The 16678-nt window shown below is 36.9% G+C and overlaps 2 protein-coding genes across 3 annotated transcripts in view; one reads left to right on the top strand and one right to left on the bottom strand.

Annotated features, from left to right (window-relative positions):
- Window positions 1-417: 417 nt before the first annotated feature.
- Window positions 418-10838, bottom strand: wdcp (WD repeat and coiled coil containing). Its single transcript, NM_001013534.2, is given in 4 exon segments — window positions 418-903; window positions 2391-2511; window positions 5125-7265; window positions 10759-10838. Coding segments are annotated over 3 exon segments (2193 nt in total). The 5' UTR covers window positions 7024-7265; window positions 10759-10838; the 3' UTR covers window positions 418-730.
- Window positions 10839-12640: 1802 nt separating this feature from the next.
- Window positions 12641-16678, top strand: part of fkbp1b (FKBP prolyl isomerase 1B) — a 34733-nt gene continuing 30695 nt past the window's right edge. The window contains 1 exon segment of one of the 2 annotated variants that reach the window (NM_200812.2): window positions 12641-12766. In NM_200812.2, coding sequence (NP_957106.1) covers window positions 12730-12766 — 37 coding nt within the window. In that variant the 5' untranslated portion in view covers window positions 12641-12729. 2 annotated transcript variants of the gene reach the window in all.

Below are 16678 nucleotides of genomic sequence, written 5' to 3'. Positions count from 1 at the left end.
TCTATGATGATAAATAGATGAACTAATATCCATCCATCCATCCATCCATCCATCCATCCATCCATCCATCCATCCATCCATCCATCCATCCATCCATCCATCCATCCATCCATCCATCCATCCATCCATCTATCTATCTATCTATCTATCTATCTATCTATCTATCTATCTATCTATCATGATAAATAGATGAACTAATATCGATCCATCCATCCATCCATCTATCTATCCATCCATCCGTTTGTCTGCCCATCTAACTGTCCGTCCATCCATCCATCCATCCATCTATCCATCCATCCCTGATGCTAAGAGGTGTGAATGTGGTATTGTGTGGTTCCTTTAATGTGACTATGCTACTACGAAAACAGATTGTGATTATTTGCAGCTCACGAGTCAGTTCAATGATGAAACATAAAAGAATATAATAACTATGAAGTGTCTTTAATAACCGCATTACAATATACGTTCAATTTTGTTGTACGAGACAAAAATATAATCTATTTAAGCAAAAATAATCAAGCAGGCACTCAAGTATTCTGAAAAAAAAAAAAAAGTTCTGCCCTCGATAACTGTCACATTATGCAAATCTACCAACGCTCATTAAATACCAAAGTGGCGAATTTGTCCTTTATTGGAATATTCCTGCGACAGCCACACACATATTCAAATAATAAAAGATGAATATTATAAAAATATATCCTTTTAAAGTCCTTTTGAGGTAATATGGGTGTCATTTCTCCATACTTGGGGATTTTGGGCTCTCAGGAGGAAAGTCATCTGCTCCACTCGGGGGTCTTGCAGGTGATTTCCGTCTTGCGCTTCTGATTGTGAGTTCGTCTTTGTGTTTAAACGTGAGTGGAACAAAACCATCTGCATCGGCCACCAAAGTGATCCACATGGGACCTGTGAAAAGACAAAAAGTACTTAAAGTGCTATTATTTGTGACCATAGACCACAAAACCAGCCTTCTGTTACACCTCTAACAACATTATATTATTAGATTATTGTAAAACGTATGGTCAGTTATTCCAAAGATGTTCTTGCTGCAGTTTTTAAATCACATTCACATACTGGACCAGGTATAATACATAGTGGAGATTGTAACAGTTGGGTTTGGGGTAGGGAGAGGTGTAGGCGATCGTCCATTACATAGTGGACCTGGTCATTAAGCTGGAGTGAGGAGTCTTGTTATTCCATAAAACCATTTATCCTGAACTTTATCCTTTATCCACTTATCCTGAAAATCTTTAAAAATTTCAGACCTTTTACAATTACAAACAGTGACATTACACATGAAGGCAATATTCTGTAAAGCATAACGGTCTCTATTATATCCAAATGTCTTAGCATAAGTGGTTCAGCTATACTGTATATGAGCTGTAGTGATGCACAGCACAAAAGGCTGTAAGCTGATTCAAACGTAAACCCTCAAATCCGATTGTAGCACCTAATCGCTTCCTATTTTAGTCATTGACAATTAAACGAAGCCAAAGCAGACCGAACAATCTGTGTTCAACAAAGGAAAACAAGATTCATGGACAGATCCCATCCACTCATTGTTAAAGAGCGAATCTGACTGAAACATCAATGGAGAGAAACTTTATTATTACTCTATTATTTCAGTATGCAAACTCGCAACTCTTATGCAAATTGTTATTTAAAAAGTCAGTATATCAAATGGATGGATGGATGGATGGATATTAGTCCAACTATTTATGATAGATAGATAGATAGATAGATAGATAGATAGATAGATAGATAGATAGATAGATAGATAGATAGATAGATAGATAGATAGATAGATAGATAGATAGATAGATAGATAGATAGATAGATAGATAGATAGATAGATAGATAGTCCAACTATTTATAATGGATGGACGGACGGACGGACTGACAGACAGACAGACAGATAGATAGATAGATAGATAGATAGATAGATAGATAGATAGTCCAACTATTTATAATGAATGGACGAACGGACGGACAGACAGACAGACAGACAGACAGACAGACAGACAGACAGACAGACAGACAGATAGATAGATAGATAGATAGATAGATAGATAGATAGATAGATAGATAGATAGATAGATAGATAGATAGATAGATAGATAGATAGATAGATCAACTATTTATAATGGATGGATGGACGGATGGACGGCCGGACGGCCGGGCGGATGGACAGACAGATAGACAGACAGATAGATAGATAGTCCAACTATTTATAATGGACAGACGGACGGACGGACAGAGAGATAGATAGATAGATAGATAGATAGATATTTGTTGTTTTTAAATTTTAAATAAGTGTATTTTGAGTGTATGCATTGATCAAGGTGGTAGGATTAGCATCTTATCGATATTTAGAGGCATTCTCCTAGACGTACCATGCATCATCTCCACAACTGTCAGGCCGAAGAGTTCCTGCACCACCCGGAGGCAAATCCGACCTCCACACAGCAGCAATGGCCTTCTCTCATCCGTATACACATTTTCAGACAGCTGTTTCTGGAGGAAAAGAAAAATATGAAGTGCAGTCAATGAACACCATTCATAGCCAACTTGGACATGTGGTCACGGATTAAGTCTAATACTAGTTATGCCAAAGTCAATAGGGTCACTTCAATCTGACATCTGCTGACAAAGGGTTGTACTGACAACGGCGAGAGTAATTATGAGTTGGCGTGATGCTTCTCAATGCTAAATAGCCTGATGGTCTGACTAAGAAAACAATGGGCTTTGTTTGGATTAGGATTTAGCTCCAGGAGTGAATCGTTTAATGATTAATCATTCATTTCGTCATATGTAACATTTGAATGAAAGTCGTGTAAAATACAAAGTGAAGATGACTAAAAATGTGCCTGAAAGGTGGAGGATTATGAACCTGTTGAGCTCAGTTGTTGATCTGCACTACACTTCTGGATCTTCTGAAGAAACTCAAGCGTCTTTACTCTTATATTGTCAAATTCATATTATAAACAAACTGTTAGATCTACTTGTAATATTTACACACACCAACATACAAATACATAGTATTATTCATGTTCAATATTCATTTATTCATTTTCCTTCAGCTTAGTCCCTTTATTCATCAGAGGTCACCACAGCGGAATGAACCACCAACTTATCCAGCATATGTTTTACACAACGGATGCACTTCCAGCTGAAACCAAGTACTGAGAAACACCCATACACTCTCTCATTCACACACATACACTAAGGCAAATTTAGCTTATTATATTACTATAGCGCATGTCTCTGTACTGTGGAGGAAACCAGAGCACCCGGAGGAAACCTATGTGAACACAGGGAGAACACGCAAACTCCACACAGGAACACCAACTGAGCCAGTCGTGGCTCAAACCAATGACCTTCCTGCTGTGAGGCGACAGTGCTAACCACTGTGCCACCACGCCACCTATATAATTCATATTTTTGCAATGTATATTGTTAGAAATAAAACTATTAGAAGACTTTTTATTTATAAGAAGAATTTTGAGTGTGTGTATTTATGAAATGGAATTAACCTGTTAACAAAAGTTCGGATGCGGGACCACGCCTTAACCAATCACCTACTGCCTAAAAACTTATTCAAGGCAGACTAGCCTTCTAGCACTGTTCTTCTCATTCTCCCTGCTTCTATTTCCTCGCTTCCTATTAACAATCCTATAACCAGGGCCGGAGTGGGACTCCTTTTCAGCCCTGGAGTTTAAAGCCGTAGACCGGCCCACCTCAGTTCACGGCTGACAATGTTAAAATAACATCATTTCCAATTCAGTTTCTAATGACACTATCACGTCTTTTTCAAGGACACAGCTGCTTTGGAACTTCAAATGTTTTTCAGAAATATGAAAACATTAAAGGGTAGCTAAATCTCCAACACTATATACAATATCTGAATGTATATTCTGTGCAAAATTCTTTAGAGATATCCAGTCCTCTGTAACGGTGGTCACACAAAAAATACAAATAAAATATGTACACCTACATAAGTTACCCACACAGTATTATATGTCTTAACATTATAAATTTAAAAAAATTACTCCGGTGAGATTCAAACTCCGGTCTCTGTTACGTTAACGTGCTGACCACTAGACCACAATGGCGCTGTTAAGCTAGTGTTTAGAATATAAAAAAAGTAATACTTTTAACCACAGTATTACTTTCTATTGATGGCTTAATCTTTTTCTCCCTTTTTTAGATTTCTGATCAAGTTATGGCAGATTTATTAATGTAGTGAATGATCTGATTTTCATTGAGAAGTGTGTAAAACTCATTAATAATAATTATTCAAATTCTTATATTCACTAAGGTGCAGCTGTTTGGGGTTTCATCATTAACCTGCAGGCAGCATTTTGCTCACGGGGCTGCGAGAAAATAAATGAAAAGAATGGAGCTGTGGCAAAATAATGAACAAAAAGAGAGATGCTATGGTCAAATAAACAAATAAATAAAAAAGTGCGACTGCTGAGAGCACAAGCAGCTAGGGACACTGCCCCTCGCGGCCAAAAAAAACAGACCGGCCCACCGGGAATTCTCCCGATTAGCCAATCTAGATCTGCCTATAACCCTCTTTTCACTCCTAGTTTGAATTGGGGGATCCAATCACTCTACCAAAATATTACAGAGACAGTACCCCCACTCTGAGTCTCTGGGCATCATCGTAGGACACCCGATCAACCTACCTACCTGTTCACTGTTTTTCCTCTTACTTCTATTCCCCTTTATACCACTGTTTCCTTACCATCACTTTCATCCCTACAATAAAGTCTAGCTCAATGTGTGGCATGGTCCATGCTGGTAATTGTCAGTTTTATTTGAGGTTTGCATTAAATACCATAAAAAAGTTGATAATTAATAATGAGGTTACATAAGATTTTTGCTAAATATATTTACAGAAGATTTTGGAGCTTTTGAGAGTTACATATTAAGTGTCTTGAACATTATGGATGTCTTTACAATGCAGTGATTTGAGAGAAAAAAATCTTACAATTAATCTAAAAATCTTACTAATTAATCTAACAATAAATCATCCATTTTTTATTGAAGATCATCCCTGACCAAGTTTAGAAATCACTGCATGTAAAAAAATAAATAAATAAACAACAGACCATTTCTTACCTGACATGTAATGTGTACATATTGTGGTTCATAAGCTGATGGATAACTGCAAGCGATCTTCTTGCCATTCTGGGTGAACTCTCTGATTTCTGAGAGGCACTGTTGAACTTCAGCAAACCGGGTGAAAATCCTCTCCATGTTCTGTGTCAGCTGCTCCAGGTTCTTCTCTTTGCTGTTTTTTGGTGGCGTGGCATCCGAATATAATTTCTCAGAGGTCTCGTACCTGGGTGAACAGGGTCGACTTGAGTCTCGACTGGCCTGACCGGCTACAGCGAGCGAAGCCATGCGAGTGATGTGATCCATGTCGTAGTTTTCTAAAGTAACAGAAGAAGCACTGGACGCTCTATCAGAGAAATCAGCAGAGCTCGCCACAGGACTCAGATCTGAGCTGCGCACCTCCTCGATAAGTTTCCTCCGACTGGACGGTGAAACAATTACAGATCCTCCGGGAAGAATTAGATCCTTAATTGACAGACGGTCCTCTTTAGTGAAGTTCTCCGAATGACGTCTAATCCCATGATGTTGACTAGGCGACTCTGACTTGGTGGTGCTTTCCTCGTCGAATACCAGCTCCTTGGCTGTTAGCCTCAAGATGTACTTGTCCGTGTTGGAGGAGGGGAGGAAAGCAGGATCATTGGACTTCTGCCGGCCAATCATAAAGAGCAACATCTTGTTGGTGAAAAAGCACACCCCTTTGGGGCGCTCGTTCTTTTGGAGCTGGATCTGTTGCACGTTGGGCATTGATGAATCCGTGATGCAGTAAACTAGAATCATGTTGCATGTGTTTGACGCCACGGCCACCGTGTGCCCATTGGGATCGAAGGCGATAATATCAGGGACCAGGATCCCAGGGATGCTGACCTTCCTCGTAGTGGTGACCTTGCGTTCATAGGTCACCAGAATCAAATGCGACGAGTCCTGACCTGTATCAGTCAAGTTATCCCGTTTCCTCAAGTGAATGAGTGGGCTTGGATCCGATTTTCGGTGTTTGGCAAGAAGGTTTGTTAAATCTATGGGTCCGGATGAGGCATGTCCTGAGCGCTCAGAATCACATGACCTCCGTCTGTCCAAATAGTAGTCCGTATCGACGGTCAAAGCGGCAGAAGGGCGACACAAACCCTCCGACTCGTTTGGGAGGTCAAACGCCATGCCTGCATTGAGCCCGCAAATTTTGTCAAGCGGAAGTTCGGTCGCTACAGCCACTTGGGCTTCATCGGTGGACTCGATGGCACAGATATACCCACCTACATCAAAGATAGGACAGAACGAGCATGGCACCAAGCTTTTCTGGATGTCATTCCAAGTATATGAGTGCAGTGCACTACCGATGGCAACCACCAGGCGGGTCCCGTCTTTAGTCCAGCAGGCACAATGAATCAGACCGCTGCCCTTGATATCAGCCTTCACGCGACGATTATCAACCCGCACTGAAAACAATACAGAGGCATCCCGCTTGGTTAAAATGGCTAAGACGTCCATTTTGGGATGCCAGACACATCCTTGGGACAGCAGCGGAAACGGCTCGCTCATTTCACAGGTCTGTGTGCACAAGAGTTTATTCTGCTCCAAAGCACTCAGCTGAAGTTGCCAAACTGTGACATGCTTTTTATGCTGAACTGCAAGCAGCGCTGGAGACCCGGAGCAGCACAGCGGTCCCCAAAAAAGTCCCAAAACATGTTCAAACTGTCCAATGACATTGGTGTCACCAAATTTGGGCTCACCTTCGACTGAAAACAATGATGTGAGACAAACCTGTTTACCGTCCGTCCAGGCTATTCCATGCACCGGGTGAATGGCTTGGTGCAGAGTGTTTAACCCGGTTCTCAGAAGCTTGGCTTTTCCTAGCTCCATGCTTGGGTCGGTTTCACCAATGGAAAGAAACACAGTGTTCTTGGTCATACAGCAAAAGGCTTTTCAAGACAGATTTGAGAGGTAGATGTAACTCTGTCTTCAGTAGGAGAAGACTGCCATCACACACTCCAAGAATAGGTAAAGCCTCTTCCCTCACTCTCTAATCCTATCGGCCAGAGTGAGGCTCCACTCGAGGATGACCAGATTAGGCTGACACGACCCTCGACGTCATAAAACCCTCTGGGGTTTGGACGCTACATCTTTTGACTTTGTTTCAGCCCTTTTCAGTCCTGAAATGCACAAAATGTATGCAAAACATATGGGTCAGAGATGGAGATTTTATTCATATATAATGATTCATACAGTGCTCAGCATAATAGAGTACACCCCATTTTGAAAATGAATATTTGTATCCTTTTCTCAGTGAAAATAAGCTATGTATTTCTGTGCATTTATTAAACAGATATATTTATTACAATTATATTTTAGTCACCAAACATATTTAGAAATTGAAAATTCATACAATTTAAATCAAGCAAAATATTACAACCTTCAAAATTTCAACTAAATTAAAAAAAAAATTTTGCTTCTCTTGATTTTTCCTTTTTTTTCGTATTTAATATTTTTCTATAACATATAAATTTGCCTTCTAGTTTTTGGACCGTTATCGTAAATTTTGTTAGATGAGCTCCAGATTTGGCTTCAGTACTGACTAATGTAATGTATATGCACAAATATAATATTGTATAGCTCAATATTAATATTATATTTGTGAGGGACTTGCATATGCTGAGCACTGTATATAATAGATAGATAATAGATAAATCAAAATAATTTGTTAAAATGCAAAAAAATTATTACAATTTTTAAAAATTGTTCTTATTGTATGTAGTTTAAAAAGAAATGATCACTCAAGTTATTATTGCTTTTAATATTATTGCAATGCTATCTATACTGGTCTACCTAAGGGTTCTACAATGAAGTTGCAATTGATACAAAATGCAGCAGCCAGAGTTTTAATGAAATTGAAGAAACGAGAGCACATCACACCAGTATTAATAGAATTACACTGGTTGCCTGTGCACCAAAGGATAGATTTTAAGATTCTTTTATTAGTTTTTAAAGCACTACACAATATGACACCTTCCTACATTTCCGACTGTTTAACAAAATATAATCCAAACCGTTTACTACGCTCTTCTAGTGCTGGACTTTTAGAATTTTATCCTGTAAATCTGATGCGATCTGGCGGCACTTCTTTTAGCCATTATGCTCCAAAAATTTGGAACTGTCTCCCCCTTGAAGTGAAAGAATCACCAAGTATTCATGTTTTTAAAAAGCGTGTTAAGACACATCTTTTTAAAATTGCGTATGATTAAACAAGTTTGTTAGGTGTACGCATTTTATCTATGTTGTTGTAGGTTTATGTATGTAATGTATGGTGTGTGCCTGCATATGTAAGGACTATTGTGTGTGTGATAATGTGGATATATACTTACATTTTGTGTACATGAATGTTTTTATTTCAGTATATGTGATAAGTTTTTGTGGTCTATTTTAATGCTTTTGTTGTTGTTTGTGAGGCACTTTGAGTTGCATGTATGTTGGAAAAGTGCTATACAAATAAAGTTATTATTATTATTATTATTATTATTATTATTTAATACTATTACTATAAATAATAATAATAATAGTAATAATAATAATAATTCTTATTAATATAAGAGTGATTTCTGAAGGATTAAGTGACTGAAGACTCTTTGTTTGTATTTTTTGACAATGCTTTACAGATTACTCCAACAAAAAATTATTCTGTGTAATAATATTTAGCCAAAAATTATAAATATTTAGAATATGAAACATTTGATGACATTAAAAGAAAAAAATATATAATGGGTTAATATGGACTATGAATTACATATTAATTAATTTTCATATAAAATGTGCATATTTTGGCACAATACTTTAATCAAACCACAAGATTTTTTTTATCAGTTTTCCAGCAAGATGTTTTATTCATTCATTCATTCACTTTTCGGTTTAGTCCCTTTATTAATGAGGGATCGCCACAGCAGAATGAACCGCCAATTTATCCAGCATATGTTTTACGCAGCGGATGCCCTTCCAGCAACAATACAACAATGGGAAACACTCATTCTCACACACACACACACACACACACACACACACACACACACACACACACACACACACACACTATGGCTGATTTATTCAATTCACCTTACAGCAAAAAGGTCACTGGTTCGAGTCCTGGCGGGGCCAGTTGGCATTTCTGTATGGAGTTTGCATGTTCTCCTCGTGTTGGCGTGGGTTTCCTCCAACTAAGTGCTCTGGTTTCCTCCACAGTCCAAAGGCATGCGCTGTTGGTGTTACCCACTACTGTGTTGCAGCTGTTAGGCCATTCGCTATGCTGGATAAGTTGACAGTTCATTCCGCTGTGGCAACCCCAGATGAATAAAGGGACTAAGCTGAAGGAAAATTAATGAATGAATAAAATACTGCATTCACCCTTATTTTTTATATATACTGTAACATAGATCAGAATTATTACTATTATTTTTTGTACAGAAATCTTTAATGCTGAATGAACAAGCAGCATTATTTCACTCATGTTTTGACATTTTATTTTTTTCTGATATCTAAAATATCACAGCAGAAACTTATATGTATTGCAATCTATTTTGTAGTTTAATTTGAGAACACTTTTTAAAAAAAGGAAAATGCATGGTGATATTTAAAAAAAAGTAGTCTTTTACAAAATTGCTACTATCATAATCTTATTAGTTAATGCATGTATTAGCAATTAATTTTACTGTGTAATTAACCAGAACTGCCATGAGTGTACGTAAAACTCGTTCATTAATTTTCCATTGGCTAATATACACACAAATATAACATATTATTTATATTCAATTTTTATTCATTCAGTTTCCTTCAGCTTAGTCCCTTTATTCATCAGGCGTCGCACAGTGGAATGAACCACCAATTTATCCAGCATATGTTTTACACAGAGGATGCCCTTTTAGCTGCAACTGGGAAACACCCATACAAATTCATTCACACTCATACACTATGTCCAGTTTAGCTTATTTAATTTACCTATAGCGCATTTCTTTGGACTGTGGGAGAAACCGAAGCATCCGAAGGAAATCCACGTCAACACGGGAAGAACATGCAAACTCCACACAGAAACGCCAACTGACCCAGTCAGGACTCAAACCGGCGACCTTCTTGCTGTGAGGTGACAGTGGTAACCACTGAGACATATTGTCACCCCCAAATTAATTAAATGTAATTTTAAAAAACGATTAATATTTTCTAAAAGCCTTCAGAAGGAGAAGCTTATTAAAATGTGACTTTAGTGTTAAAAGTAAATGAATGACACAAAAAAAGAGAGTAAATGTACTGCAAGAGTCACATAAAAGTCGCTTTAACATTTTAAATTTAAGCCACATAATATTCTCTCGCCTAAAATTACTTATTAATAAAAGATTTTTGCATTTAAAGGTTACAGAAGCAACCATAATAACCACAATACTTTGACTAAAATAAAACAAAGTATTAACGTAGTAGTAAACTACTTAGTAGTAAGTAGTAAAGGTAACGTTACGGTAGGAAAACTATTTTCACGTGTCATAGAAATACCACATGCTAACCTGTGTAGCGGGCTAAACTAGTTCTAGAAGAGTCCTGAAAATAAAAGTTAAATTATCACATAATTAGCACGTCTGCATTTTTATAAATGTAATATTACAAACATACCATGGAACCCATAGCATAATGTGGAACCCATAGCAACTCCAACACAAAACTTCATGTTGTCCAGAGCTGTCTTCGCGTTTCCCCACGGAGACATTTGAAGTCACGGACAAACGGAAAAAGAATGATGCGGGCATGCTGGGAAATGTAGTTCAAGCTCCATCCATTCAGCAAAGAGTCTGATTCACTTCTGCAACTCAACTCATTTGAACAGTGCTGCATTTATGATTATGTTTTTTTTTTTTTTTTTTTTTTTTTTACTGAAGGTATCATTTTACTATTACAACAATTTTGTGAAGTTTCCAGAACACTAATTAAACTATAACTTGCTTAGGCTATATTATACTTTAGCTAATTGTTCGAACATTATTTGACACCTCATTTTAAACAAATTGTGAGCACAATGATATTTCCTGGCTACATTGTAAAATCTGCTTCCTGTTTTGTTGCTGGTTACAATTTCTGGCTAGATCTAGCCAAAATGAGCGAGGCAGTAGCAAAAATTTATTCATTTTTGCTTGTGAATAAAATATTTTCCATATAAAATAAAAAAGTTATTTATGTAGTTATCTGGTATATGATATATCGGTTTTACCTTTATAGTAACAAATGATATATTGTGCTTGAAAGGGGCTGGAAGAAACAATGTAATTGCCTATATGAACTCAGTAAACAATTCCATATTTTCACAACGTATTACTGTAATTTTTCACAGTAAATTACATCAGTATCACTTTACAGGATTTAACTGTAAGATTTCAAAGTATTGTGTTGTATTTATAATTTTATTGTGAAATGAATGCAGGTAGCATGATTACAGCAAATTAATGTAGAAAAGGCTATATCATTTGCATGTTAATTCAAACTTTATTTTATTTCATTCAACATAGACATGAATACAAATGAACTTTTATGGCAGTATTGGCACTTGTTTGATATAAAAAAATAACACAATGTTATTGCAGCCCCAAAAACAATTTGGTTGGATCTTAAAAAAAAAAGAAAAAACGTAAAAGAAATCATTCCAAAGAATCATCCCGTTTTTAAGCGACATGAATGTCATAAGTTTTTATTTTTTTGGTGCACTGCTCCTTTATTTAATTTTAGAAGACTAACATGGAAATATGGAAAAAAAAGAATAAACGAACATAACTTTGTGCTCAGCCAAAAATATATTAAACTGGAACAAAAGTAATTGATTTATAAAACCAAACACTGTTAAACACCCCAAATTATTTAAAAGTCAGGGTAAATGTCAGAATAACTAGCTGAGAAAAGCCTGCTTCACGGTAAAATACAGTTAATTCTACTGGATAAAACTGTGAAATCACAGTGATAGACTTTACATCTACTCTGTGAAGTTACACTATATGGATGTAATTTCACAGTAATGTAACAAAATCACAGTAAATTACTGTGAACTACCAAACAGAAATTTGCTGTGAATTTACATATGTAATTATACTGTGAAAGTAATGCAATTATTAGCCAGTAATTTACTGTCAATTTAAGGTCAATTTTTTACAGTGAAGATATAAGCTATGGCAAAAGCTTTTGGGGTTTTCACACTGAAAAAAAATATGCGAATCAGGGTTTTGTCTTCAGTTTTACAAAATGAGCATGAAATATAAACCTCCATATACTTTGCCCAAGCCATTCACTGGATATATAGGCTATTATGAAGAATTTTAAAATTAACCTTTTTTGTTTTATTAGGAATGCAGTACTTATGAGAGGTAATGGCCAGGCCTTTTTTCAGTCTATTAGATCAATGAAGGAAGCCCAGTAAAATTTGACCTTAGAAACATTCAACTTTTTATTTTGGAAAATTCACTGTTTCAAAGTAGCTGAGGGCGCATGCAGTTAGATTTGGTGTGACAGTGGGCGGAGAGCTGCTGCCTCAGTCTCTCTCCCTCTCGCCTTCTCTTTCTCTCTGTCTGTCTCACTACAGTAGGATCTACCCGCGCGAACAGAATGGGTGTTGAGGTTGAAACAATATCTCCAGGAGACGGTAAGACGCTAATAAGTTCGAATTTCTAAACGACGAGCGTTCTAGAGCGACCGGACAATTGGAACGTTGTTTTGATACATTGTAGCGGTAAAAGCGGGAACATTCCGTCGTTCTAATTACATTATGTATTCACAGTCTTCAACTTACACTGCATATTATGTGCCTAAAGGAGTCAAAATAAATCTCTAACGAAACGCCAATTGCTGAGTTGATGTTCCCGCTCACTGTCTAGTCAGGGGTTTAACGTGTCTGTGCCCTGCAGATAGAATATGTGGCATATGTGCCAACTCAAACACTCTTCTCATGATGATTTTCCACTTCAACTGTCAGAACAGAAATGTATCTTCTTGGTTTCCTTAACATGTTGTAGTATGATTTTGGCTATATTATATGCAGATGCCGTTGTTTGTCTCAGATGCACTCTTGTTCTGGCGAGACATGAGCTTTGATGTTAATCCGAAAGGGGCTTTGCAGGGTAATTTGGCACAGTTGGCAGAGTCACTGGGTTTTTTGAGACTCGCTCTGGTCTAATGGCACTGTAACGTGCATGTCGTATGTGTCGTGTGCCACTTGTTGAAATGCAAGTTTGCAAGGGAACGCATCAGTTATTAATCATTTTGTGATTTGTGATTAATAACACACACTCACACACACAAACACACACTCACACTCACACACACACACACACATATATATATATATATATATATATATATATATATATATATATATATATATATATATATATATATATATATATATATATAATTTAATATAATATAAGATAAAAGTTTGTATTGGCATCAATATGTGTGTATATTTTATACATTTATAATGTATATCTGATACACACACATACACAAAAACAACACTATACAAAACATTTATTTATATATGTATATATAAATATACAAATACAAATGTAGAGAGAGAGAGAGAGAGAGAGAGAGAGAGAGAGTATATGTGGATGTACAGTAGGGCTGCATGATATTGGAAGAATCTGACTTTGCTATATTTATTTTTTTTTTTTGCGATATATATTGCGATATGAATACAATTTCACCAGAAGACTGGAATATCTCTATTTGGAAAGAATGAATCATTTTAGATTGATTGGGATGATTCTGTTGGGCAGTGGTGGCTCTAGGTTAAACCGTGGCTGAAACCACCCCAAACATACCCCATCCCCCTAGAAATAAAGAAGACACTATGTGGTTGGCTTTATATATATTTTAAATATTTAAATATATATTTTAATTGTTTTAATTAATTATTATTTTCTTTTTGCATTTTTTATTTTTTGTTCGGCATTTAAAAAAATATAAAAACATATTTAGTTTGTTTATATAGTTTATGTAGAGCTTGCAAATATTTTTAAAGAATACAAACAAGATCATTTGACTGAATTTCAATAGTGGCGATTATTTAGGGATTAGGGAGGCACGGTGGCTTAGTGGTTATCACTGTCACCTAATATGTTCAAGCCTGGGCTGAGTCAGTTGTCATTTCTGTGTGGAGTTTGAGTGTTCTCCCTGTGTTCGCGTGGGTTTCCTCCGGGTGCTTCATTTTCCCTCACAGTCCAAAGACATGCGCTATAGGTGAATTGGATGAAGACAATTGCCCGTAGTGTGAGAGCTTGTGTGAAAGTGCATGGATGTTTCCCAGTACTGGGTTGCGGCTGGAAGGGCATCTGCTGCGTAAAACATATGCTGGATAAATTGGCGGTTCATTCCGCTGTGGTGACCCCTGATAAATAAGGGACTTAGACGGAGAAACATGAATGTATGAACGAATTTGCGGGTTACCATACCTTAAGTATGGTACGTACTGTATTTTAACGAAAAATAAAACATTCAAATAACTCGACATGCCTGCATACTTACAGTGGCTACATTTGTGGGTATGTTTGTTTATTAGCACTGGACAAAAAATAAATATAATAAAATAAAATTAGGGCGACGCAGTAGCGCAGTAGGTAGTGCTGTCAGCTCACAGCAAGAAGGTTGCTGGGTCGCTGGTTCGAACCTCGGCTCAGTTGCATGTTCTCCCTGCGTTTACGTGGGTTTCCAACGGATGCTCCGGTTTCCCCCACAGTTCAAAGACATGCGGTACAGGTGAATTGGGTAGGCTAAATTGTCCGTAGTGTATGAGTGTGTGTGTGAATGTGTGTGTGGATGTTTCCCGGAGATGGGGTGCGGCTGGAAGGGCACCTGCTGCGTAAAAATGTGCTTGATATGTTGGCGGTTCATTCCACTGTGGCGACCACGGATTAATAATGGGACTAAGCCGACAAGAAAATGAATGAATGAATAAAATTATAAATATTCAAATGTGATTGATTTGATATTGATTCTCAAAAAATGTGAATAGAACATGTCCAATTAAAAAAAAAAAGATTATAAAAGATTTTCTCTTTTTCTCCTGTTCATTAATTGGTAATTTGTACACTAATATTATTTGTTAATTGTATTATAAATATTAATAACATATTAAATAAACATTTACTGAATCAAATCGAAGTGAGTCTGCAAATTAGAGTTGAGTGAAGAGACCTGAATTGTCACCATCCCATGCCTATTTTTAAAATGAAAGTTCTCTTTGACTTTAGAATGGATTTTGTGGTTTTTTTTCCTGTAGCCATTTGTGCCATTTGTGGCTGCTGTTCTCGCGTAAATGCACCAGAGGCTGCTGTCGACTGAATGACTGATTGACTGACCCACCCTCTTCCTTCCCTAAACCCAACCAATAGTGTTTTCAAACGCACCGATTGACCCGCCCACCCACTTCCCTAAACCCCCAAACCCACAAATGTAGACACTGTAAACGTGCAGGCATGTCGAGTCATTAGAACCTTTAAAGTAAATAAATATAATAAAATAAAATCATACATTTTTTAAATATTGTTGATTTAATATTGATTCTCAAAAGCTGCAAATAGATCACGTCCAATAAAAATAAAAAGACTATAAAAGATTCTCTTTTTCTTCAATAATTCATTATTTGTAAACTAATATTATTTGTTAATTTTATTATAAATATTATCAGCATATTAAATTAATATTAACTGAATCGAATCAAGAATCAAATCAAAGTGAGTCTGTGATGCGAATAAGCATTGAATGTAGATATTTGAATTGTCACCATCCCATCCCTATTTTTAAAATACCAGTTCTGTTTGACTTTAGAATGGATATTGTGTGTTTTTTTCCTGTAGTCATTCAGCAGGCCATAATAATATGCATTATGATGACATGATCATTTGAAGCTGTAAATAAGTACTGTAGTGACCATGAGCTCATATTATTTTGACACCTTTCCGACGTGAAATTCTTGGCACAAGCCATCAGACTTGCTAGCTGTGCCTGCTGGGGTCACCGGTGTCAGGAATGAATGCGATGTAATGGCACTTTCACTTTTCTTGCTCTGCTCTGGTCTCTTGTATCTGTGGGCTGCTTTCAACTGACATCCTATCTGACCCCCACCAGCCTGCTGTCATGTGGCTCACATTCCTGTCCAGCTCCCACACATTAATCAGACACCACCTCCACCACACACACAAATAAGCGTTTTCTCCAGATCAGGGTTTGCAGGACTGCAGATGATGGCCAAACCCAAGTCTCACGGCTTTTAAAACTGCTGCATGGAGTTTGCAGTGATTTTATTGATCAATTTGATATGTGGATGAATTTAGGGAAGCAAGCTGAAGCTACCAATAAAACCATATTTAGTACATTGCAGTGTTGTTAGAGCAAAAATGTGATTTAAGAACACTCTAATTGACAAGAAGCAATTGCTTTTCAAAAGCACAACTATATATTTCATATATAAAATATATATTCTGAAAACGTACCCCTATATACATTTCTGGAGAGCGCCAAATACATGGGCGGTACGTTTTTTTGCAGTTTTTGT

This window comes from Danio rerio, chromosome 20, assembly GCF_052040795.2.
Source record: "Danio rerio strain M-AB ecotype USA chromosome 20, GRCz13ab, whole genome shotgun sequence".
NCBI lineage: Eukaryota > Metazoa > Chordata > Actinopteri > Cypriniformes > Danionidae > Danio > Danio rerio.
This window is presented reverse-complemented; position numbering and strand designations above follow the sequence as displayed.